Source organism: Scyliorhinus canicula, chromosome 11 (assembly GCF_902713615.1).
Source record: "Scyliorhinus canicula chromosome 11, sScyCan1.1, whole genome shotgun sequence".
Lineage (NCBI taxonomy): Eukaryota > Metazoa > Chordata > Chondrichthyes > Carcharhiniformes > Scyliorhinidae > Scyliorhinus > Scyliorhinus canicula.
The window spans coordinates 29,812,199-29,838,873 of record NC_052156.1 but is presented as its reverse complement, the minus strand read 5'-3'; the positions used below and the strand labels follow the sequence as shown (position 1 = coordinate 29,838,873).

Below are 26,675 nucleotides of genomic sequence, written 5' to 3'. Positions count from 1 at the left end.
TGCGTGATGCGGCCGGCGCAAATTTGTGCATGCATGCTGCGACGGGCGCGAACCCGTGCATGTGCGGTAGCTTCCTTCTCCGCGGCAGCCCCGACGCAACATGGCGTAGAGCTACAGGGGCCGGCGCGGATAAAAGAGGCCCCCTACAGGAGACGCCGGCCTGCTGATCGGCAGGCCCCAATCGCGGGCCAGGCCATGGTGGAGGCCCCCGCCAGGGTCAGATCCCCCCTGCTCCCCACTAGCCCCCCCACCTTGCAGGATGGATGCTGAGGTCCCGCCGGGTAAGACCACATGTGAATGCGCCGGCGGGCCTCGGGCTATCTCGGCGGCCACTCGGCCCATCCTGCGCAGAGAATCACCGGGTGGGCCGGGTGGAGCGGCCCCCGACCGGCGCCAATGGTGCCGATTCTCCGGTTACCGGGGCGGCATCGCGTGAATCGTGCCCGGTCCGGCAATTCTACCACCTGGCCCCGGGGTCAGAGAATCCTGCCCCAGATTTGCCACCATTGGCTACTCAAAGGAACTGTTAAATGTAACCAATATTGTGCACGTGAAACTGGACCTGCGCCCCCGGGAGGCCATATTTGGGGTGTTGGACCAGCCAGGGTTGGAAATGGGTGCGGAGGCAGATATCGCAGCCTTCGCCTCGTTGATCGCCCGAAGGTGGATCCTGTTGGGATGGAGAGCAACCTCTCCATTCTGTGCCCTGGCGTGGCGAGGGGACCTGTTGGAATTCTTGACTCTTGAGAAGGTTAAGTTTGAACTGAGGGGAAGGATGGAGGGGTTCTACAATTCATGGGCATTATTCATTACGCACTTTCAAGAACTGGATAACATCGAACATTAATTGGGGGGGGGGTGCGAGGGTTGAGGGGAGGGGGGCTGTGTGTGTTAATGGCGACTATGGGTGATTCCTGATTCCCTTTTGTCATTTGTTTACGTAAACATGCGGGCTAATGTTTGGGGCTTGGTGGGAGTTTGGGATCATTGTTATTGATATGGGGATTGACATATTTGTTACTGATTATTGTTTATTGTTGGTGGGTGTAAATTTGGCAGAAAATGTGAAAAAGGAGAATAAAAAATATTTTTAAAAATGTAACCAAAATTTACCTATTAGCCATAAGTGAAATACTTCAGACAAGCGTGGGATTTTTAGGATCAGCATATTTAATCACTAATGCAGTAGGTTAAAAATAATTATTCAAAACTTGAATTTGAGAAAAAAGCAAACATTTCACCTTGGCAGATTCTGTTTTCACATAAAAGGAGTGGCATTCTCTGTTGGCCAATGGCAAAAATCACAAAATGGGTTTGGGCGGAGAATCTGTTCCGACGCCGAAATCGCGGCAGGCGCCGATGTGACGCCAAATCGCAATTCTCCATCACCTAAACAACAGCGCCAGTGCGTTCCGGAACACTCGTACAGTAAGCACCGTTTGCATATGATTAGCGGATATGGCCTAGCATTCTCCGGGGCCTCCACGATTCTCCTCTTCCAACGGGCTGAGTTCCCGACAGCGCGGTTAGTGTGCGCTTTTAAAATGCGTGAAATCGGCATGGTGGCTGCTGAGGGACACGGAAAGTGTCCAATATCGCCATAGTTTGCTGACAGTTGTGCTGCTCACCGGGGCGGGGGCTTCTGCCAGGGCTGGGCGGAGTAGCGGGGGTGGTCAGGAGGTGGGCTGTGGGGTCGGGGTGAACATACACTGAACACCAATGCCTCAGCCGGCAAGGCAGCCATTCAGCTGTCCATACCGCTGACAGCCCACTGTGAACTTTGGCCCATGGTTTGTATAGGTGTCCCTCCCCCCATGCCACCCCCTTGGGTGTCCTCTGGACGTAGGCGTCCCATCAGCTGTATGGATGCGCTCCAGCACAACCAGTGCCATCTTGATGGCTGGGATGAGTGTGTGTGGGGATTGTAACGAGTATGTGCATGTAGCTTGTCAGCATCCCAAGTGTCAATCACGGACCGGGCGAATCCTGCACTGTTTTTCATGGGAATCGATTGTGTTCCATGTGCCACTGGTTCTAGTCCCTCCACCGTAATAGAATCAGTCCAGGTGCAGTGCCAGTTTTGTTATTGTGAAAGTCCACGAATGCTGCATTGGCATCAACACTATGGGCGGGATTCTCTGTTTGCCGACCACGGAGCGCAAGTTGTGGGGGCGGGACAAGATGGCGGCACCCATGGAACACACATGGAGGCGGAGGGTGAAGATGGCGGTGCCCATGGTGCACACATGGCGGGGGTGGTGAAAGATGGCGGCATCCACTGATCACACGTGGGATCGGGGGCAGCGGAAGGCAGGGCCCATTGTGCGATCGGCTGAGGCGAGGGGGGGATTTGGGCGCGATAGCGGCAACCATCCGGGACTGGCACACACTGCAAAGTGGCCTTTCTTGCCACAAGCTTTGCAGGTCGCGGTGCGGGCTGGGCAGCGCTGGCGGGGATTCTTCTGCTGACCACAGAAGTATCAGCGGGGATCCCCAGGGTGCGCGGTGCGGCGAGCAGCGCAGGCGTAGTGCGCGGGGGCGGCTGTTGGGGGGGGGCGGTTGTGGGGTCCACGAGGGGTAGGACGGGTGGGCCGGGGGGGCTGTTTGCGGGGTCCACGAGGGGTAGGACGGGTGGGCTGAGTGGCTAGTGGGGTAGGATCACGCACTACGGGAGCCGGCTGTCATTGATAGCGCCAGAGTCTTTGTAGCCGCGAGATCGAGAGCGGCCCCTTCCAGCAGTCGTTGCCGGATGGGGTCCGATGCAATACCCGCAACAAAGGCATCCCGCATGAGTAAGGAATGTTCTGTGGCCGTGAGGGCCCGGCAAAAGTCCTCAATCAGCTGTTGGACGCGAGTAGAGAGTAGATGTCTCGCAAACGGTGTTTGTCGACTGTGCGTAGTTCTCTTTGAGCAGTTCCATGGCCCGGGCGTAGTCAGGCACGTCTCGAATTAGCGGAAACACGCTGGAGCTGAGTCTTGAGTAAAGAAGCTGTTGTTTCTGAGCCTCCGAAGGTGGAGAGTCTGCTGAAGAGATGTCGGCCTCGAAAACTGCAAGCCAGTGAACAAAGTCTTTCCTGGCATGGGGCAACTGCAGATCCAGCTGCAGGCGGTCAGGTTTGATCCTGATGTCCATGGTGTAAGGAAAATCTCACTGTAATAAATTGTGGCGCTAACAATTGTACACAAAGACTCGAGTGAAGTACAAGAGAGGCTTTATTACAGTGAGATGCTATTCCTCCGGCGGCAGCTGTAGAATGGTATCAGTGAAACTTACGAATATTTATACAGCTCCCTGTGGGCGGAGCTAGCCGGCAGGGGCTTACCGTAGAAACCTGTAATACAGGTACGGCGATACATCCCCCTACTGCAAGCACACATATATACAGTGGTTGGATCACCACACGGGCACTGGCAGATAACAGGCCGCCCTACACTAACAGAAGGGGATAACACTCGATGAACATCCAGCTGGTCTGTGACAATCAGCTGCGCATCATTCACCTCTGTGCCCAGTACCCGGGCAGTGTGCACGATTCCTTCTTCCTGGCACACTCTGTGATTCCTGACATGTTCGAGGAACCCTCCCCCTCCACCTGGCTGCAGAGTTGGCTCCTGGGCGACAGGGGTTATTCGCTGTGGCCGTGGCTGATGAAACCGATCTGGAGGTCACAGACCGACGTGGAGACCCGCTACAATAACACCCATACCGCGACCAGGAGTGTGATCATGCGGTGCACTTCAGGTGCTCTTGTTGAGAGTCTCCAGTATGATGCTGAGAGGGTCGCCCACATTGTGGTGGCCTGCTGCATCCTGCACAACATCGCGCAGCAGAGGGGCATGTGCTGGAGGAGGAGGATGAGGAGGAAAGCCTCATCCATTGAGGAGGAAGTGGGGGAGGGGGACAATGAGCAGGAGATGTGGCCCAGACAGGCAGGGAAGGCCGCACAACATCATCACCAGGGCCAACGCGCACGGAACGCTCTGATCGCCTCAAGGTTCACTAACTAGGGCGGGGGAGGGGGGGGGGTGTCTGCTGGCCAGGGGCACAGACACCACATCCCAGTTTCACCCCTCACACTGCCAAACCACCCGCATGTACCCCCCACCCCCTCCATTATACATACCTGCGGCGCTACGAGCTGGAGGCCCTGGGTTGGCAGTGACAGCGGGTCAGGCCCATGGGATGGAGGATGATGACAACCCGCTCTGCGATGAGCACTGGTGCTCCACATCACATGACAACATCTGGCTCATGCCCGCAGTAACACCTTCCACCTGGGTGATCCCTGCATGGGAGCTGGCCAGTCCATTACACAGTCCTGTTGAGTACCTGGGGTGGGGTGCTGGGGACGGTCGGGGAACAGGGGAAGCGTGTTGGGGGGGGGGGGGGAAGAGAGCGAGAGAACAGCCCACCCTTGGGGCCTCCACTGGTCCCACCCGCCTCTGGGACTGGTCCACCCTGTCCAATGTCTGTGCAATGTCAGCCTGCGCCTGGGCAATGCCGCCGACGTTCCCAGCCATGCCGAGGAGTGCTGCTGCGATGTCTAGGTGGCTCTGGCACATGGCTGCCTATGAGAGGGCAGCGCTGTCCTGGGCCTCAGCCCCGCCTACACAGAATGCCGCAGTCGGCTGACCCACAGCCAAAACAGTCGCCCCCAATGCCTCCACAGCAGACGCCATCCGTGCGGTTTCGGCCTGGGTGGCACGCATGACCGGCACCACCCTCGGATCCTGTACGTGGATGGAATTCGCCACCTATGCCTGCAGGTGCTGGAAGTCCTCCTCTTGTGGCCCCTGGATCATTGACTGCATCTCCACTGTGGCTGGGACTGGATGTTCCAGAAGCTCGTGACCCATCTGGACAGGTTCCTGGGGTTGGCTGGTTCCTGGGGCTGGCCTTCCCTCCAACCTTTCGGCCCCTCGGCTGCTCCTACCTCACCTGCTGTACCGGATGCAATGTGTGGTGTGCACCAGATAGTGTCCCATGAGCCTCTTCACTAATGTACCCAACCCAGGTGATAGTCTCTGAGATGGTGGAGGGAGTAGGAGACAGCTGTGACGGAAAGTCCATGTCCTTCTCCAAGCAGAGCCCTAGAGTCTCCTGAGTCTCGGGCGGAGAGCTGGTGTTCGGGCTGTTCTCGGCTGTCTGGGGGGCACCGGCTCTGGCACTGGCTGGCAGCAGAGGGCTCCGGATGTACTGGCCCCATCTCTGACAGGTCCTGTAAGACACAAGACGACATGTATCGTTAGACAACGGGCCGGGAGGGCGTGGAGGATCTACTGGACATCCACCTGGGACCGTCCAAAAGCGCACAAAACCTGTAAGGGGTAAAAGGTCCTTTGCAGCTCACGACTCGCTCTCTCGACCACCGACGGCAACAACGGTGATACCTTCACCAGCCAAGGAGGGGACTATCCACGCCATCCACAGCGGGACCAGAGCTGAGGTCACAGACGACCAGCAACAGACATCCAGCACTGCCAGGCGACCGATTCCAGATAAGGCCACATCGGCTCTGTACTTGTCAGTCACCTGGAAGTTTAGTTGAGGTCTTTCTTGTGTGTTAGTTTAGAGTTCAACTTGTGTGTGATTGCCGAATATTAACCTTGTGTGTGTATAATAAACAATTTAGGATCCATAACAAAGCAGAGTCTCATTTGCTCGTCCGGCGCTGACCTCCACCTCAGTGACCTCCCTTTCCCCTGGGCCGCTGACCACGTCCAGTGCCCTCTGCTCGGGCACGGTGAGGGGCCACAGGTCTGCTGGTCCCCCTCCACTCTTCTCCCACTCCCAGTGGTTGTGAGCGGCTTTCTCCTGGGGGTGGGGGTAAACACAAGCAACTACATCATTAGACGGTCAGACGCATGCAGCCCAGGGTTTGGGTAGATGGTGGCCATCAGTGGCCAGGGCACTCTGCCATGGCGACTGACATGGGTGCAGGCATGTGGGGTCAGGTGGGGATTTGGCCGCCCCCTGCAGGGGGTGGGGGGGGGGGGGTGGCAGGTTTAGGTTTGTGGGTGTGTGTCAACTCACCCTGGCCATCCTGAGGAGGTTGTGGAGTTTTTTCCAGCGACGTTGTCCATGGTGCTGACTGCCTCTGCCACCTGCGCCCAGCGATGGGGCCGGATGGGGACGGGGAAGGGGTGCAGGTTGGGGGATGGATATTCATGAGCGGCGCGGCGAACGGCGGCGCCTGGTAGCCTTCCTCCCAGCCGGGGTATAGGGTCATCCGCCTCTCCTCCGCGGCGTCCAGGAGTGTGTCCAGCCCAGCATCCTGAACCATGACACTGCTTTCCTTCCAGCCATCTTGTTGGCTGGGACGGTGTGTGTGGGGGAAGGATCGTTTAAATGCAGCTGCAGTGTTTGAGCCTCATGTGCGCCAATCATGGACCTGGCGAATCCGGCGCTGTTTTGCCTGTTATTGATTGCGTTCCACATGGCGAAGGCGCTAACCCATTTAAAGTTGCTGTATCGGTGCAGCTATTGTGCCATTTCTCCTGTCGTAAAACGCCACTGTTCCCACGCCGGCGTCAGCACTTAGTCCCAAAATCGGAGAATCCAGCCCTTAGTATCAGAAACAGAGAATCATGCCCAAGGTTCTTATGTCTTTGCTTTGATACACTTCACCCTTCCCATTATCATGAAGAGCAGTTAAATTTTACATGAAAATAACTCGGGCCCACATGAGCTGTTAGGTGATTGCAAAAGCAGAACATTTAAGCCCAAAATTGGTGTGAATAGAGATACCAAGACGGCTCTCAGTTAAGCTGCCTAAATGCTAAAATGCTGTCGCAGCACAATTTAAATGCCATATATTGTTGGTTTATAGGAGAATGCTAATATTGCGGATAGTTTAGTTGAACTTGGAAATGTTGCAGCTATAGTCAGAATGATACTTTATAAAATCAGTCTACAAATGGAAAATTGAACTGTTCAACAAACTGCATTACTGTTGTAAGGAATTCTGTTTTTTAGATTCCAGTCCTTTTCATGAATGACAAAAGGAAACATTAGCATTAAACCATCAGTAGTCTAGCCAGGATAATATTGTACCCGGTTGCTTTACTAGGAGGGTAAATTGAAGTTAGATTACACTGAGGTACGAAACATTACTGACATTTTATAGCGTAATATCAACATATTACTTCTACTGTGACAAATATTGCTGAAAGATTTCACTGTCTTCAAATATGCACAATAAAAAAGGTTAAGCACATTGGATGAATTAATATTTTTTTGTGTTTAGCTTGCCTGTGGTTGTTGCGTGGCAGCAGGTCTCTGAGGTGATGGAATAGGAGTCCTTGGTATCAGTTTGTTCATTTTGGCTAAAACTAGTTCAGTTAGAAGTTCTCTGTCTTCAGCCTGGTGCTCGCCAATTAATGGCATGGTGCAGTCCATGACCTGTAAAAGATCATAAAGGTGTACCTGTTTCGCTGGTGAGAAATTGTTTCATTCTACATCCTGGTTAAACAAAAGAATTGATTTCAAAATTGGATTGTTTAAGCTCGGGCCTTTATCTGCTATAAGCAAAACCAGGCAAATCGAAGTCTGTAGCTGCATGCTCCCATTCACATTCCAATTTAGTGTGGTACTTTTCATAAGCATTTCAATATGATTACCTTCCTTTGCAGAAAACTTCAATTACACTCTTTTATATTGATATTCTGAGTCCAGATTATTTGATATAAACTCAGATGGGTACCACTGACACAAAGAAAGGCTACTGCAATGACAGAGGGTGGAATCTTGTGCTGCCCCTGCGCACAAGAATTTTTGTGGTTTCGCAGTTTTGTGGCGATGGAGAATTTAATCAGGTAGGAGGGTGGTGACACCACCATCTTCCAGTCCATGGTGGGAAGGCCCTTTAACAGCCTGCCCACCCTGCTGCCAATTGGCCTCATCCTTACCTTTTTAAAATAAATTTAGAGTACCCAGTTATTTTTTTTTCCAATTAAGGGGCAATTCAGCGTGGCCAATCCACCTAACCAGCACATCTTTGGATCCCACGCAGATATGGGGAGAATGTGCAAACTCCACATGGACAGTGACCCAGGGCCGGGATTCGAACCCGAGCCTTCTGCGCCGTAATCCCAGTGCTAACCACTGCACCACCGTGTTGCTCCCCGGCCTCATCCTTCCTAACAACACTGCGGGTTAACCTACACCATGTTAACTGCAGCGGTTCTAGAAGGCAGCTCACCATAAGCGCAATTAGGGATGGGCAATAAATGCTGGCCTAGCCGCTGAGGCACGCATGACGAAAATTAACCTTTAAAAATACCTTCACTGCTGATATTAACCGAGCGACAGGTGGACAATTTACCGTGCGGGGAGCGTGAAAAAGAAGCCCAGCATGTTTGCTTTGGGCTGTGGGCGGGTCCCTCATTCGAAGGAATCTGAATCAGGAAGGTGTGGGGGTGCTGCTGTAAGCCAGCCCTGCCCTTGCTGCTGTACAGTCTCCCCCAATACGATCACCATGCCGCAAACACCTTCCCACTATCACTCGCCTGGTTCCCTCCTTGATCAGAGGACTTGGATGGGTTTAGCTACAGGCCTCCTTATGGCCCCGCTGAGAACAGAAGAGGCAGCGCTTGCCCGATGTAATTTCCACCCTGGCCGATTTAGGGGCTGGTTTAGCACAGTGGGCTAAACAGCTGGCTTGTAATGCAGAACAAGGCCAGCAGCACGGGTTCAATTCCCGTACCGGCCTCCCCGAACAGGTGCCGGAATGTGGCGACTAGGGGCTTTTCACAGTAACTTCATTGAAGCCTACTTGTGACAATAAGCGATTATTATTATTGAAGTGCTTGAGCAGCACAACATGTGGCAGTCCTTCTCAAAATTAGGTAATCTGGGGATTTTGAGAGTTCTCCAGCAAACAGCCAAGACCCCTGTTGGCTCCACAAGATTCCACCCCAAGAAGCAATAGGTGTTGCTGTTCCCATTCTGCAACAGCACTACTGTATAAAGAGTTAAAGGCCTGAATTTTCACTGAGTCAGGATGACTTAAGAGCCCTTTAAAAATGTTGGGTGGGATCCAATTGCTGGATTCATCCCCAGTTCTGTCTCCAGCAATTTTCAAACCGGAGCAGGATATGTGTGCAGATATTTAGCCCAAGCTCAGCACTCCTTCTCTTGCCTGCTGCATTGCTGGGGTGGGTAGTTTAACCCTAGAGTCAGGCCCTTCCGTAAGTAATCATGGTTCATGGCCTCTCGGAGAAGATGTGAACCACAGGAGAATCCTGGTCCCAAGCGGTAAACCAAAAAAACTCAGTCACCTGCTCCTGGAACGGGCACCGATCCGAGCGCCATGCTCCAACCACTCGCTGATGGCGTGAACAAGCAGGAGCATGGAAATAACTTTATTTTAGCAGGCTCGGTGACCTATGTGCTGTCCTCTCATGATTCTGCAGTCCCCGCGGCCGGGAATCACGTGGTCAAGGTTCACTTGTGGTCTCAGCAATCGAGAAGCTGACATGGTGGACCTCGCGGTGAGCCAAGGATGAGGTCCACCATGCCAGGGCCACGATTGTAGAGACTACCTGAGGCTATCCCCCTCTCCCATACCATAAATCAGCCCTGAACTCCCACCCCGCACCGCACAGCAGCCCCCAACCCTCAGATTATCTGTGCGTTCCCCCAAACCCCAAGTATGACGGTGACCCGCCGTGCACTCACGCAGATGGCCCTGTAGTGATCTGCATATCTGTGTATATATACATAAGGGGCCAATGTAAATGCAATACAACGAAGCAATTACTAGAGGGAGCACGGGAGATGTATAAATACAGACTGACAGGAAGTCATAGGCACTCTTCACAGGAACAGCAGCTGGTGAGCAGGACACGGACAGGCAGCTCAGATGCAACATAGTATAAGCGCTGGAGAGAGAACAAACTCATACAAATAAAGTATCTACTTCAACTTTAAGACTACGAGCTTTATTCAGACACAGGGAATAATACATGGTACCAGGAGACTTCAGAACGCTTACTAGAAGGTTACACAAGATGCAGACAAAGCAAGATCGAAAACAGAAGAAAACTCGTACGTGGGGAGACTTCGCTGAGTCGATAAAACTCGTTAGAACTCCACCGCAGCTGAAAACAATCGGTAATTTAAGTCATAGATGGAAAATTTTTAAACAAACATTCGAACTATATATTAGAGATAGAGAAATATAGCACAGAACAGGCCCTTCGGCCCACGATGTTGCGCGAACTTTTGTCCTAGGTTAATCATAGAATTTTGGACAATTTTTCAAGGCCAATCCACCCAACCTGCACATCTTTGGACTGTGAGAGGAAACCGGAGTACCCGGAGGAAACCCACGCACACACGTGGAGGATGTGCAGACTCCACACAGACAGTGACCCAAGTCGAAATCGAACTTGGGACCCTGGAGCTGTGAAGCAATTGTGCTATCCACAATGCTACCATGCTGCCCTAAAGAAGTTAACCTACACTCCATTATTCTACTCTAATCCATGTACCTATCCAATAGCCGCTTGAAGGTCCCTAACGTTTCCTACTCAACTACTTCCACAGGCAGTGCATTCCATGCCCCCACTACTCTCTGGGTAAAGAACCTACCTCTGACATCCCCTCTATATCTTCCACCATTTATCTTAAATTTATGTCCCCTTGTAATGGTGTGTTCCACCCGGGGAAAAAGTCTCTGTCTGTCTACTCTATCTATTCCCCTAATCATCTTATAAACCTCTATCAAGTCGCCCCTCATCCTTCTCTGTTCTAATGAGAAAAGGCCTAGCACCCTCAACCTTTCCTCGTATGACCTACTCTCCATTCCAGGCAACATCCTGGTAAATCTCCTTTGCACCTTTTCCAAAGCTTCCACATCATTCCTAAAATGAGGCGACCAGAACTGCACACAGTACTCCAAATGTGGCCTGACCAAGGTTTTGTACAGCTGCATCATCACCTCACGGCTCTTAAATTCAATCCCTCTGCTAATGGTTTGAGCACGGCCTCCGAAGAAATGAAAATAGCACTTCTACTAGCAGGACATGAAGCTAGAGAAATCTATAACTGCTTTAATTACTTGAAAAGTGAAGACAACACCCAATTAGAAGTAATACTTTAAAAAATTGAAGATCACTGTAACACCAGTAACAATGTTGTTTTAAGACATTCAATGCTTGGAGATCAAATTGCACAGGGTATGAGTGATGCGAACAGAAAGGTTTAATGCTGGAAAGCGCGATTGATAAGTGCAGATCACAAGAAAAAAATAACTACGTTTTTAACAAGAAATTACGCTGATAAGGTTCTTCTCCACGGGTCTGAAGAAGTAAAAATGGCATCTGAGCACATTTTAAACTGCCCGGGGAACAAAAGACGCAAATATGGGTCTGCGCATGTGCAGGAAACCGCAGCCGTGCGTGCGCAATTTTAAAAAGTTTTGGGTGCAGATCGTTCTGCGCATGTGCAAGCCGCGCATGTGCGGCCAAAAGAAGATCGAACACCGTTTGACGATGGATGTGCGCATGCGCAAGTTGCGCATGTGCAGTTTACGGAAAAGCACACAGTAAGGGAAAATCGATTTGCACATTCCCACTTAAAGGGGAAATGCCCAAAAACACAAACAAGACTCTTAAAGGCACAAAAGCAACAAATTTAACCTCAAAAGGCACAACATTGCCTGAACTTCCACCAGCAGTTGAAAATAACTTACGCAGCAGCCTGGAACAAGCAGTTTGCACCACCCAAAGTGAAGAGCACAATGACAAATCCAAAACCAAAGAAGATGATTTGTTCATTGAACAAGAAGAGAACAATAACAAATCCAAAACAAAAAAAGATGATTTGTTTATAGAAAAATACTACTCAGAAATGACTGGGTTATTCGGATATGATGATCATAAAAGCATCAGCGCCACGGTTGAAATGCTCAACACGACTCTACTCATGGTAGATGAACCCAACACCATGATATAATGGCAGATCGTCGATACATTGGATGACAGCAACCTGCCAAATACCCACGAAGAACACGACACCCCACAGAGAGTACTGACCGACTCCGTTGAGAGAGCACAGATCGACTCCACAGAGAGAACACTGCACGACTCCACACAGAGCGATGAAAGACTCCACACAGAGAGCAACGCAAGCCTCCACAGAGAGCTCGTCGACAGACTCCAAAATGGAAGCAATTAAACATTCCATAGCAAACTCCATGCATGATCATGACAATGAAGGTCTACCCAACGTATCTGAGCAACCAGAAGCAGACTATGAAAGTCTACCCAGCTGACATATCAACAAGAAGACAATGTAAATCTACCCACTGTTTGTTAAAACAGTGACAATGTGGTCACAATCGACATACAGGATGTGCAGGATCACAGCGAGACTGACAGATCTCAGCTCATCTGTACAGAAGCACTCAACAATCAGAGTAGGTCTACTCATGAGTCCCGAGAGACCACGTCAATTGAAACTTCATCCACTCTAAACTACCCACAAGAAAATGAAATCTTGAAGGTTTTGACTCCAGAAGAGGAGCACCAAGAAACCAAAGATGATTCAAATGAACCAGAAAGGACTCCAGAAGAGGAGCACCAAGGAAGCAAAGAAGAGGAATCAAATCCACCACAAATGACTGATGTCACCCAGATCAATGCAACATCAGGTCATTCTCACACTCCTCAAGAAGAAACACTCAATGTAACATCAGATACCACAAAAGACACTGACACCAATAACTTTGAGAGTGTCTCAAATTATCCACATCGAACAGTCATTGAGCGCAACAAGAACAACAAAAACCATAAGAAGCGCAACAAGAACAACAGCAAAAACCACAAGCGCAACATGTCCAATTTATGGTGACGGGAAGGTGCTGGCTGTGGGATTCTGCCATTGGGCCACTCGCTCATGATGGTGGCCCATTAGCAGGATCCCCTGGGAATCGGCTTGCATTCCAACCATGCATAAATTTGCATGGCAAGGAATACAGAATTGAAACCTGCTTTATGACCACAAATCTATCATAAAACTACTGCAATTCATCTTGGTGGAAGAACATAGGGCCAGATTCTCCGATTTTGAGGCTATGTCCTGAGGATCTGTGGCGTCTTATGTGGGAAAAATCGGTGTCGCCCCCTCACTGGTTGGAGGATCGGTGAGGGACTAATAGCCACACCACACAAAATGCCCGGCCTCCACAAAATAAACAGCTGGAGAATTGCCAGATCCATGACAGCATATGCGCACGGTGACGACCTGCAGCGGTCACGCCCTACAACATGGCACTGGCCATGCACGGACCCAACCTGCCAGATAGTGCCCCCCTGGGCACCCACTCGCCAGCCCCCCCCGGCCACCCCCACCAGTCTCCCCAACCCGCGGCCAGCAGCACGGCTCCTGCCTGCCTGTGGTGGCGCTGGATGCAGTCCTCAGCTGCCACACCAGATTCCTGCATGCCTGGGGCCACATGTCCCCGTGCCATCGTGAACGCGGCCCATCGGGGGAGGATCTTCAGGTGACGGTGCAGCCCATGATTCCATTGTAAAAAGAGATTCTCGCCCGATCGCTGATTGTGAAATCGGCGTCGGAAAAATGAGAATGTCGCCCATAGTCTCCCAAATGGAGTATCCCGCCCAAGACCTTCAGCAGCTTTCACTTTGCAAAATAAGCTCCTGCATGGTCCTGGACTGTTTTGATTGATAGGGCATCTGGTGGAGCTCAGAAAAAAGGCCCTCTGATCTTTCAGTTTTGATAGACTCAACTGTTTACATGACCCAGGGTTTTTTATTATTATATTTGAGCCTCATATGAATGCCAAGCTAAATTTCAAAAGCTCCAAAATCACATATCTCAGCATGGGGCTGTGTTTGAATCTTGATTGACAGTTTTAAAATGTTATTAAAGGATTTTCTGTCTTTGGTATATTTCTGTGAAGGGAGTTTATCAATGGGAGTTTTTGGGTATGAAGTGTGTTTGCGTGTGAGCACTATTAGATTGTTACAAGTGTCATGGGACTGTCCCTTTAAGAAATATTTTGTCTTTTCACATGGCTTCAGTGATGTAATTGTGTGGCTGGAGCTGGGCTGTGGCACTGGGTTTTTACTTTCGCTTTTGAGGTGGGAGCTGGCTGTGGCTCTGAGTTTTACTTTCGCTTTTGAGTTTGAACTGGTTTTGTTCTGCACAGTTTGAAAGAAGGTTTTTCCTCTATCTGCATTTTAAAGCTGTTCCAGACTGCTTGATAACTTGAAAAGAAATAACTGTTTTCTGGAAGAAATTCAAACCTGCTGTTTTGGCAAGGAAACAGGAGCATCCACACCAGGTCTTGAGTGCTGTGGGCTGGGCCACACCTTTGAAAACGATTTTCTGGTTTATGGGATCCTGTTATTAAATTGGAACAGCTAAAGGGGGAATTTATTAAGGGTTATACATAGAGTGCTGTAGCTGTGTGGGGTATTTATATTGGTAGTTGATAAAAATGCTGACTGTGTGTGTTTATAAAAATGTTCGCTGAATTTGTAGAATAAATTTTGTTTTTGATTAAAAGTGCTAAGGCCTCTGTTGAATAACACCTGAAAGGCAGACCCGTGTGCTCATCATAACCAAAATCAATAAACAGTCAGGTGAACGCCATGATATACTTTGGGGTTTTCTAAACCCTGGCCCAGAACACAAGTTTTATTGTTTTTATGTACATATCAAATACAGACTAGAGAAATTTGCCCACAGTAGATACTGAATGAGTGGATATGGAGGATACATGGGGATGAGGGTGCACAAAGGCATCATGGGAAACATGAGGGGCCATGGGGTCATATGGGGGGATATGGAGCCGAAGTGGGGAATGTGAGGGATCATGGAGAGGACATGAGGGGTGAGAGTTTGAAGGGTTGACATTCATCATTAAAATGGAGGTGGATATTCCAGGCTGCTCTACTGCTTCAGACCTGCCTCCAGAAGCAGCAGGCCTGTCTCCTTCCCGCCTCTGTCTCCCCGGAATGAAAATATGGCAGTTGGGGGCCTTTTTAAAGGAGGCGGGCCCGCCGGGTAGAGAGGTTTCCCAATTCGAATTTCCTACCTTCTCCACAAACATCCAGCCCAATGTCTTAGATTACAGTTCCAAAATCTTGGATTACAGTTCCAATTTTTAAAATGTTAGAGAACCAACTCAGCAAGTAATAGGCCAGACTGGCAGCAGGTTGGTTTGCACTATCATGCAATAATTTAATAGTTTACCCAACTAATTTAATCCTCTAATTATAGATAGAAAACCACCGCTAATTGTTCGAGATTTTATTTTCTATGATGTGTCTTCCTGAATCTCAAGATGACAGAGGAATTGATTTAATTGTAAACTTATAAGTCTATGTAATATATAACTGGTCAGAGCAGCAGCACCTATTGATTCTATATCAACATTTATTTTATTCCTAATTTTCTTTGTTCAAGTGTTATTACGCATCTCATTGAAAACACTTTGATGAACCCATTAACACAGAAACCATTACGATCAATGGAATATTTAATAACCCATGTCTGTGCCATCCTGATGACCTTCAATAATATTCCAATATGGATATTCAGATCATTTTAAAGTAATCAATTGACATAACATTTATTGCTTTTGATAGAAATATCGTACAGATGATTTTCCAAGATGGCACCGGAGCATGGTGACTTTCGGCGAGCACTCTCCCCCTGTCCCTTTTCTTTTTATCTCCTGTCAGTGTCCTGACCTACTAAAACTATTTTCCTCTTCTTACGTAATTACTAACAATGTTCTTCTATGTTTCTTACAGACCTGAGGCATGTATTTGCTTTGTTTGGCCCCTTGTTCCTGTGTAACTAATTACTGTTTGTCGATGTACCATCTGTCAATGTTGTCTGTTGATTATTCCTTTGTCTACTATATAGACAATTCCCTTGGCCGCAGAAAATTACTTTTCACTGTACTTCAGTACATGTGACAATAAATAAATCAAATCAAAGATATCTTTTGCGACATGTGTTCACTGGGTAGACAGGATTTAGAACAACATAGAACATGCAATACAGAAGGAGGCCATTTGGCCCATCGAGTCTGTACTGACCCACTTAAGCCCTCACTTCTACCCTATCCCCGTAACCTAATAACCCTATCTAACCTTTTCTGGACATTAAGGGCAATTTATCATGGCCAATCCACCTAACAATATAGGGGCAGCATGGTAGCACAAGTGGCTAGCACTGTGGCTTCACAGCGCCAGGGCCCCAGGTTCGATTCCCCGCTGGGTCACTGTCTGTGCAGAGTCTGCACGCTCTCCTCGTGTCTGCTTGGGTTTCCTCCGGGTGCTCCGGTTTCCTCCCACAGTCGAAAGACTTCCGGGCTGGGTTTTCTCTTTGGGATCAGCATTCCGATGTTGAAACCAAACATGTGACCCTGACCCACACCGTGTCAGGAATAATCGACCAGCAACAGCTTTTGCAGGATTGGCCGATTAATGGACAGAGTGTATTTTCCATCTAAATAAGTAGAGTGGGATGCTCCCGAAGCTGGAGAGCAAGCAGGAGGTCCTCCTGCATTGACACATTGGCAGTCCTACTGACTAAGGTGGGAGCTGTTGATTCCGACAGTGAAAAAGAGACAGCACGAGATGGAGAGGGCAAGAAAGAGAGAGTGCAAGAGAGAAAACGATAGAGACAATATGGCAATTTTGAAATGTCCATCATTTATTTTGACTGTATTGAAGCACCTCAGGGTGCAACATGATCTATGTAGAAAACCAGAATATTATTCCCTGATGGCCATTTTAAAATGTTTCACAGGATAGAATCACAGAATTTACAGTACAGAAGGAGGCCATTGTAATGTTCTTTCAGATATTTTATGAATAAAGTTTATTTTTGTCAAAAAAAAGATCGAGACAAGACGGTGATAACATATAAATTAAAAAAGGCAAGTTGCTTGGCCACGATGGTGGAGAGACAAACCCTTCACTAGATGGCAAGTAGCCGCAGCTGTGGCTCTGCAGCCATAGCAGTTGCAGAAGAGGGTCCGTAGTGAGGTGAAGTATTTCTCCATCACTCCACCCCCTGCTGGTAGGTCATCGTGTTTAACTGGTCATCTTTCGGCCACAGTGTGGCGTCCACCTGTTAACTGGAAAATTCCAGTGGGTGCGGGAAAGATGCTTTGTTATGCCACTTAACTGCTTTAGCTGGTGGTCTGCTTTTCATGAGTGAGGGGCTGTTCTATCCCCAAATCTGCCTTCTTGAAAATGGTTCGAGGGTGGGATAGTGCAAACAAAATAGTAAGAAGTCTTACAACACCAGGTTAAAGTCCAACAGGTTTGTTTCAAACACGAGCTTTCGGAGCACGGCTCCTTCTTCAGGTGAATGGAGCACCTGAAGAAGGAGCCGTGCTCCGAAAGCTCGTGTTTGAAACAAACCTGTTGGACTTTAACCTGGTGTTGTAAGACTTCTTACTGTGCTCACCCCAGTCCAACGCCGGCATCTCCACATCATGGCAAACAAAATAGGCATGGTGCCTGATGGTGGGAAGTTCCGAGTCCACTTGCCTCTAGTCCTATCCCCATCCGGCCGCAAAAATCCTTTTCTCTATCTCTCTGTCCTTGAGAAGTTCACTACAAAATAGCTCTTTTACTAAACGTCTGACCACCTGCTGTGATAGCTCCCAATGCGGCTTGTATCCAATTTTGTTTGGTAATTGTGGAGCACACTGGGACATTTTTGCAACATTAAAAACACTTTAGCCGTGATTTAATGATCGCGTTGCATCGGGTGAGTATCCAGGCGGGCCAGGTGAATAGCAGGAGAGGGCGAAATCGATTTTCTGATTCACCTGGCCCACTGCCAACGGCGAGTTCCCCATCACACCCAAAAATGGCAAGAATATAATTTCCCCGTATTTGCATTCGTTCAATCTCATGAACAAGATTGAAGTTGAATAAAAGTATCTCCCGGGATCTTCTGATCGGAGGTCACCCTTGGGCTGGGAGGGGGGTGGAGGGGGGGGGGGGGGGGGGGGGGGGCGTGAGAGGCGAGAGGCTCTGCATCTGTGAGACATCCCAGCTATCTTTAAATATTGTGGAGACCCAAAATAGGGGTAACCACAACTTCAGCCTGTTTGTCCTACCAGGCACTTCCAGGACAGCACTTCCCTGCTTTTGCATCTCTCCCGAAATTCAATTTCACTCCCTTTGACTGTGAGCAGCCTCTAGCTTCACAGCTGACGGCTATTTCAAATGAGGGATTAGCCTGGTTAGTTGTGAGAGCACTTAATTCTCCTGAACTCTCAAGTGCTTCTTTGGGGGCACACGTGCCATGCCCCAGAGGATGATTAACATGCTGCATGTCCAGCACACTTTGATGCCTGAACAATGTGCTTGAACGCAAAAGGTTCCAGCACCATAGAGGCAGCTGCCATACTCAAACAGTAAAGAACTGGGTTTCACCACTGTGGATCTTCTCACTGGTAAAGGATAAGTATGTGGATGAGCGGAAGGTAGCTGAGCATGGCCTCCCCAATCTTCTCGGCAGAGGTCTGAGTTCCAGGGGCTACTGATGTGGCCGGGGGTGAGTGTGCAGAGCAAGGCGTGCCAGCACAACTTGCTTGCTGGATGGCACTCTGAGAGAAGGAAGGTTAGTCATGGTAAGAGTGGGGTAGGCTTGGGAAATTTGAGGTTCCCGGGATGGAATCCCGAACTCGGGATTTTTCACAGTTCGGCGGCGCCCTGTTGGTGGATCGCGGGTGGGTACTGGGAGGGTCGCAGAGCCGTCCCACAGTTGTTCTGATTGTGAGAGAAGTGCCCAAAGCTGCTACCAGCTTTTACATTGAGAATGGCGGCCGCTGCCATCTTTTAAATGAAAACAAATGAGGCTGAGTGTAGTCTTCTGGCCAGAAGCGAGAGCAGAGAGCAGGTCACGGGCCCTGCACATACATTTGATGTTAAGCGCCTGGTATGTGCTTTTCACGTCAAATCACAGAGCAGAGTTGCTTCCATTTTCCAGCTGCTGGCAAGAGGACTGTGAAGATGGATCATTTTCTTAAAAGTAATAGATGGCCAGAGACTTAAATAGGCAGAGTACCTACTGACCAGGATCTCACAACAAAATTTGCTGGAGAGAGCTGCTCAGGAGAATCTAGGACAGAGCAGTGCGAGTGATAGTTCTGTACAAACTCCAGGCCTTCTGGTTAACAGCCTACAGAGAAGAAACTTAACCTGGAACAAAGCAGTATAAAGATGATTTCTTGAGGTATGGCTTTCTCAATTGTGCCAGTGCAAGCCCCATGTGTGTTAAATGCAAGGAAGTACTGTGAAATGAGAGGAGAAGTTTAAGATTTTGGAGGAGAATTGGTGGGTGAAAAATTCCTTTTGATGTTGAGACACCAGAGAGTCAGTTACTAACTTGGAGCTGACTCCAAATTACAGGACTACACTGGTGTAGCTGACCTGTGTAACCACATTAAAAACATGCCAAAAGCACATGAGGCTGTCAGCATTCGGGAGTAGCATCTCCCAGGAGTATCCAGTGCTGGATAAAACATGCAAGTTTTTATCATTGCCCTTCATGACCTACATGTGCGAGGTTGAATTTTCTGTTTCCAAAAAGATGAAGACGGCACAAAGGAATTGGCTGAAGTCTGTACCTGATATGTGCATTGCTTCCTCCAACGTTGAACCTGATTCAAGTGAGCTTGTGAGGACCAAGCAGGCTCCTCTTTTGCATTAATGGTAAGGGAACATGGCGCGGGTCATGAAGGTTGGCTGGCATGGGTCACGAAGGTAAGCAGCATGGGTCCCGAAGGTCGGCCGGTTGGCAAAAGTGGATCGCAGGAAAAGAAGTTTGAATAATCCCCTAACTGATTGTGGGTCTCTCTCCTTCTCCAATTCCTTCCAGATAAAACAACGTTGGCTTGTGTTGATCCTGCAGAGGCTGTCCTCGTATTGATTGTGGCAATCGAGGCGGGCAGATGTCGTAGAAGGCAGTGATACCCACTCAGGCTGGAGGTGACACCACATGTTCAGGTGGCTATCGCACACCCTGAAGATCCGGTTGTCCATCAGCCTGAGTAGGGACCCAGAAGGGGAGCCAGCAATGGCCCAAGGTGCACAGATGTCATTGGTCACTCCATGAGCTTACGGACAGCATATGTCACTGAAGACTAAGTCTCCCGGGGCCATGAAGGTCACTGCAACCCTAAACCATTAACCACTGGGCCATTCCAGAGATCGAGCGGGGACCTGTGTGGCATCTCGCAGTCATCAGGCCACAGGTGTATCAGGGAGGTGACGTATGCTCTGTGTGCCCGGGCATCATACTATATCACCTTTGACCTGCACCAGGCCCACCAAGATGCCCGGGCTGCAGGATTCGGCACCTTTGCCGGGATACCCCAGATGTCATCGATGTCATCCTGCGACCAGAGCATTAGGGAGTACCCTATGTTAACAGGAAGGGATTCCACTCCCTGAATGTTCAGATCATGTGCGACCATCTCCTCTGATCATATATGTATGTGCCTGCTACCCTGGGAGTGTGCATGACAGCTATATCCTCCGGCACTTTGAGATCCTTGATATCTTTGAGGACCAACCCAGGATGACGGTTGGCTCGTGGGGGACAAGAAATACCCTCTGAGGTCATGGCTGATGTTGATCTTCCATGGTCTAGTACTACATCTAGGTGTGTCCCCAGGATGCACATCAGAAGTGGGGGTAGCCTGCTATTTTCTTTGCCCTGTGGTCTTTGATACCCTTGTTGGATGTCCTTTGGAGGGCCTGGAGCTAGGGGCACCGAACAACTTACTGGTTTCACTGGCGTCACCAGGCCACCCTGTTCTGCCCGCTGCCTGTGAGATGCACCGGTGTGAGGAGGGAGGGATTCAGAAGAACTAGTGAACACCATAGTCTCCTTGATGGCAGGCCCTGGGTCGGCCTCCAGGGCTTCCTCCTCCATGATGGTGCCTGTAGGGCCCTGGAAGACACAATGGGATGATGGGGCAGCTAGAGTGAGATCCAGAGGCCTTGGGGACATCTGGCCCTGTCAGTCCTGAAGGTCTGCGTCATGGTGTCGACGCCTCAGCGATGCTCCTCAGTGACTGGGCCATTCTCTGCAGCGCCTCGACAATGTCTATCTGCATGTGGGACATGTCCATCATTGACTCGGATATGATGTCGAGGCTCGCATCCATTGTCATCACAGACTGAGACATGCCTTGGCCACCACCACTCAAGACATGGACGTTCTGCTCCAGGTTTCCCACTGTGGCCTCTATCCTTGCAGTGTTGGCCTGAGGGCTATGCATTGTCAGCACCATCTCCTGAGCCTGAAGTCTTTGGGACTCCTCCAATCGGTGTTGCAGTCACTGGGATGTTGCTGACATGCCCTCCTGAATCTCATGGCTGTGTCCTATCATCTGCACACATCTGCATCAGCTCTGGGATAAGTTTGTCCAGCGGCTCGCCATCTGGCTGGGTTCCACCTGTGTCCTGGGATCCAGCAGACCTCCAACTGCTGTCTTTCTTGGATGTTCCTGCCTCCAGCTGATGTGCATCTGCAACTGTGTGGTGCTCACCAGATTGTGCCCTAGAGGCCTGTAGGCCTGTCCATTAATGTCGGCCACTGAGGTTGGTGTCTCTGCATTGGTGGAAGGTGCGGGTCACAGTTGTGATGCCTCATCGATGGCCTCCTCGGAGCTCTCGTCCGAGATGTTCCCATGGGTGACGTTGGTGGTGGGGAGGGGGTGGGGGAAACATCTCCGGATGGCCCAGGCCCATCAGATGGAGATCCTGCGTGACAATGGGACGTGGTCAGTGAATGACATGAACCACTCACTTGAACCTGGTCATTTGGATGAAGGAGCAGTGGATCCTCACCGGTGCAGGCCAACCTTGCTGTCAGTGACTGCTCTCTCCTCGGGCAACCCCGTGATTTCGAGGGCCCATTCCTCATAGGGGGTGAGGACGTGAATCTCTGGTACTCTTTCCCCCCCTTCTTGGCCCTTGCCCATTTATTATGTGCTATCTTCTCCTGCAGGGAGGAAGAGAGGGCATTGTGAGCTGCATGCTTGATGGATTCATAGCAGGTGGCATGTGTGGTCACCAAACCAAAACATGAAAGGGTTGTATGAGTGGGTGCCAGGGGGATCTGAGGAACAAGCATAAAGATTGGATGTGGGCAGGGTGCGAGATGTCAGCCAGCGATTTGTGTGTGTGTGTGTGTGTGTGTGTATTTGGTTGTGTGGGGGTGGTGTGCAAGGCGAAAAACACTGCTAAACGTACCCAAAAGCAGACTTTAACTTCAGTCCGCTGAATCACACCCTATGTAAATGCAAATAAAGAGAACAATTTTAATGAACTGCAGACTTATTGCTGGTTGTTCATCCTTCAGTGGATCGTGATTCAGTGAGAAATAGCCGGGATTCATATGCAATTCAAAGTCTACTGATGCATTTTTGACTCATATTATCCAAAATAATGAGCAATACAAGTCAGAAAGCATCAACTTGCACTGATATTTAGATTGATCTTCAGCTACTGTCAGGTAAAATGCATTATTATAGTGTTACACTGCAGTGTTTCTATCCCTAACTATCTCTTCTAATGGCTAGAAAATATTTCCAACTCTTAAGAAACTTCAGGTTAGGAACCCTTTTCTTTATGATGGTCCTCTTGAAAATTCCAATCCAGCAAGAAAAGGACTGATAACAGGAAGAAGAGCAGCAACACACTGCAGTTATTGGGAGCTCATAGAGAAGGAGGTGTGCTTCCAGGGATCATAGAATCCCTACAGTGTAGAAGGAGGCCATTCGGCCCATCGATTCTGCACCGACACTCTGAAAGAGCTCTCCATCCAAGACCACTTCCCCGCCCTATCCCAATAGCCTACAAACCCCTGGCACTATGGGGCAATTTAGCATGGTCAATTCACCTAACCTGCTAAATCTCCCAACAGAATTTATAAACCCAAGACAGCCTCTCTGTAGTTCATAGAAAGCCAGTACATAAGGAGGCTTTGCTGCTCTCTAGGGAGACTCTCAGGTTTGCATTACCACTTGCAGCAATACCCGAAACCACCTGTCACGGTGAACAAGCATTGTCTGTTGCAGTCAAAATTACTGCAAACCCTTAACCACTTTGCCTCCAGCTCCTTCCCATTTGCCATTGGGACTATCAACTTACATTCAACCTACTTGCATTCAGCATTTGATTGACAACATGTTTGTTCGAGTAAAAAGCACAATCACTTTCCCTGTGCACACCCAGAAGCATTAGGAGAAGGCTTTGAGATTCTTACTAATTGCATTATTCTCAGGTGTCCAGGGCCTAACTGAATGCTTCCAAATTGCCCCAAGGGCTCCTTCAGATGACAGCACTGCCTTCATGAATTGTGAGCTCTTCATAACTTCCTGCAGCCAGATCTCTTTCACAGAAGTTCATTAACTGTCATGTCAAGTTTCTCTGAGTCCTTCCTCAAATAACCAGCATCGTCCAAAGACAAAGAGTGACAAATATGCAAACTAATATTGTACAGTCATCGGTGATCACAGAAACACTCTGTATACAAGTATTTCAAAATGTATTATATTTTTCATACCTTTTACAAGTGATAGCACTAAATACTACCCGGATGTGAAGTCCTCTATGCTTATCTTAAACACTCTCTGCATTAATCTGATTTCCTATAAGATGATTCCTCAAATAGCTGCCGCATGGTAAACCTACTGTAACCCACTCAAGCACCTAGAATCTTGCACACTGAAAATCTCTGTACCTGAAAGGTGAGCCCCAAGGCACACTCAATATTGGACCTCCGGCTTCATTTTCATCAAGCTGCAGACAATAACCGGCAGTGTGCCGGCAAAACAGAATGGAGGATGAAGTTGCTTTGTGAGGCTAGCAGTGTTTATGGGGTAACTCAGAGGTATGGAGTGGGGGGAGGGTGAAGATAGGCAATCCGGCCAGGAGGTCGAAGTGGACAGGTGGGCTGGGGGTGTTGGGGTAACTGTGATAGGAGGGGGTGGTAATGGTGGCGATTTTGGTCAGGGGAGAACAGCAATGGCACATGTTTTTTGAATATGTGGTCACAAAAAACACTTCAGCTTCTTCCAGCTCCATGTTCAGGTAAGTATATTTAACAATCGTACCTCATTGGCCTTGGCCAGCAACGGCTCCTTGATGAACAGCCTGGAGGCCTCATATCTATGTTTTCCTGAGTGGCATCAGCAGAATCAAGGGAAAAACAATATTGCAGAGACGCCTCAAACAGTCATTAGGTTCCTTATTTGCACATGGGAAAGGTCTAATGCATGTTTCAGGTGTGGGCACTTCACGTCAATTTATTGGCCTTTACCAATATGGCAGGTGTCGAGCTTTCAACTCATAATTAGATTGTGCTTCCTGTCTGCTATACTGGACACAAAAAAGGTGGTTCACATCTGAAAAATGGTATTGCATGTCTGAATTTCTAGTCTCAGAACTCTTAAGATGCTTGTGGTTAAGGAGCTCAGGCCCGCAGATTGCTGAAATTGATGGGTGCCAGATCCATTTAGCTCAGCTGAATCGGGGTGGGTATTGGTTGAGGGATTTGTGAGAGCCCAGACATGGTGCCTTCCTGCGACATGACAAACTGTTCTCTTCCCATTGCATGACTGCTACAGCTGCCAGCTTGTGACTCATTCTTCCCACCAATCAACGAGAGTGCAGAATGGACAGCCATTACCCAACTGAAACCCCTTTTGAACTGATCTTCCAGTTTGTGCAAAGCGGAGATGATTAAGCCCAGAACCTTTAGACCCATAGGACGAGAGCCCCTGTGACGTGCTGCTACTGGTTCCACAGGCTCCTACAGGGAAGATCTAGCTGCAACATTCATTTGAGACAAATTTATATTGCATGTTTGACTGCTGATTGTCAATGCATGCCAAAATATCTCAAAGAAATTGGACTCCTCCACATTATTTGATACATTTTGGAAGCTCCCTGATAGACTCGCCCCTCCCATCTTCTCGACAATTCAATGAGAAATTGTTGCTCCACAGAACATCTCCTTCTTTCAAAATCTGGACTCATGAAATCTGTATCTCCGTTCACTCCAGTGGACACACGCTTTTCTTTCAGTGAGCTGTTTTCCGGGTTGTCCATTCCACCCTCAGTTGTTTCTGCTGAGGTCTGGCTGACAAGTCACCGACTGCAAAATCATCGAACTCACCACAGTGTCAACTTTTAAGCTAGAGCTTAGAAGTAAGTGATGGTACATCATTGGCAGGGTTATTGCCTCACACTGTGTTTCTGCAAGGCATGAGCTGTCTGATAGTCTTAAGAAGGGGAAAGTATTAAATATATGTAATGTAAAGGATAGCAGCAATAAAATAAATTCCAGCGGAATATACTACCAGGTTGCCATGTCGAATGTATGTGAGAAGGTTAAGTGGCAATAGAAAATGAAGATGCCCAGACAGTTGCTGGAAGTGGCCTCAAACTCCAATACTCAACTCCTTCTCGCTGCCAATGATATTGATGGCCATTCCTTCCATTAGCGTCAGAGTGCATATTGAATCAGATCCTCTTTTCAGTTTTTGTACTCTCCCCTCAGTTGTATGCTTAGCTTCTACTGCAAGAAAGGTGGATGTGTAATTAGTCTGTGTCCTGTTGAAGGCTTCTGAAGGTGTCTGAGGCAGATTAGAATTGTGTGCTTGAAAAAGTGAAGGAGCAACAGTTCTGCTGAAGAGAGTAAAGTCTTTGTAAGTGCAATAGCAGATGTTGAGGATCTGACCGCAAGCAGAAAGAGTTTATTTGTTTGGAGGAGAAATATATAAGTGGGAGAGAGAAGGATTGACAGTGGTGGGGATAATCAACAATGATAAAATAAAAGCAAGTCAAAAAATATTAACTTTGTGTACATATGGCACTTTTAATATAGGAAAGTATTCCAAGAAATTGCAGAAAAGCATCATCAGACAAATATTGACAGAGATCTGTAGGAGGAGACATTAGAAGGAGTGGTGCAGTATTGCTGAGAGAGCAAGAGATACAAAGGAGTGTTTTACCTGAGTTGTTCTGGTGATTCCTGTATTTTCTTCTGGCCCTGCAGCCTGATGCTGAAAACATTGACTTGCTCTACTATCTCTCCCCACTACAGCTGAGAAATTTGAAGGGCCGTCCATCACCCATGGATGGGAAAGAGGGCCTCCTTTCTGTTGCTATCTCGGTCTAGAAACACTCTCCACAGCAGAGAATCCCAGGGCCCTGCCTGCTGCTTCAGAAAGTCGCTTGTCATTATCCCCCATTGAAAGGTGCAAGTCCCCTTAAGGAGCAATAGGCTGCCCGGCTAAATTTCCTGCCCTCTCAGTTTGCGAGCTCTCTGTAAGAAATGCAATTGGCAGCAACAACTCTTTGATTCCATTTAAATTAGGCCAGGCCAAGGAAATGACACAGATCCTCAGCTGACTGTATTGGGTGGGTGGAATAGACCCACGCTGACCAAGCTATACCAGGCATGAAAATCAGTCTCATGATGTGAAACACAAGCTGCATTGCAATATGTGTAATGATATATTTTGCAGAAGGGGAAGCATAGATTTCGGTCTTTGCTGTTTGGGTAGAGCAGACAAAATTTAATGAGATGAGAAGGATGACACCTGTAATGGAGACCACACAATTTTCCTTTGATTATGGATGGATAA

General features: G+C 48.8%; 1 protein-coding gene across 1 annotated transcript in view; it reads right to left on the bottom strand.

Annotated features, from left to right (window-relative positions):
• Positions 1-26,675, bottom strand: part of syn2b (synapsin IIb) — a 497,087-nt gene that overhangs the window by 25,280 nt on the left and 445,132 nt on the right. Inside the window, 1 exon segment of the mRNA XM_038812667.1 lies at positions 7,253-7,402. Coding sequence (XP_038668595.1) covers positions 7,253-7,402 — 150 coding nt within the window.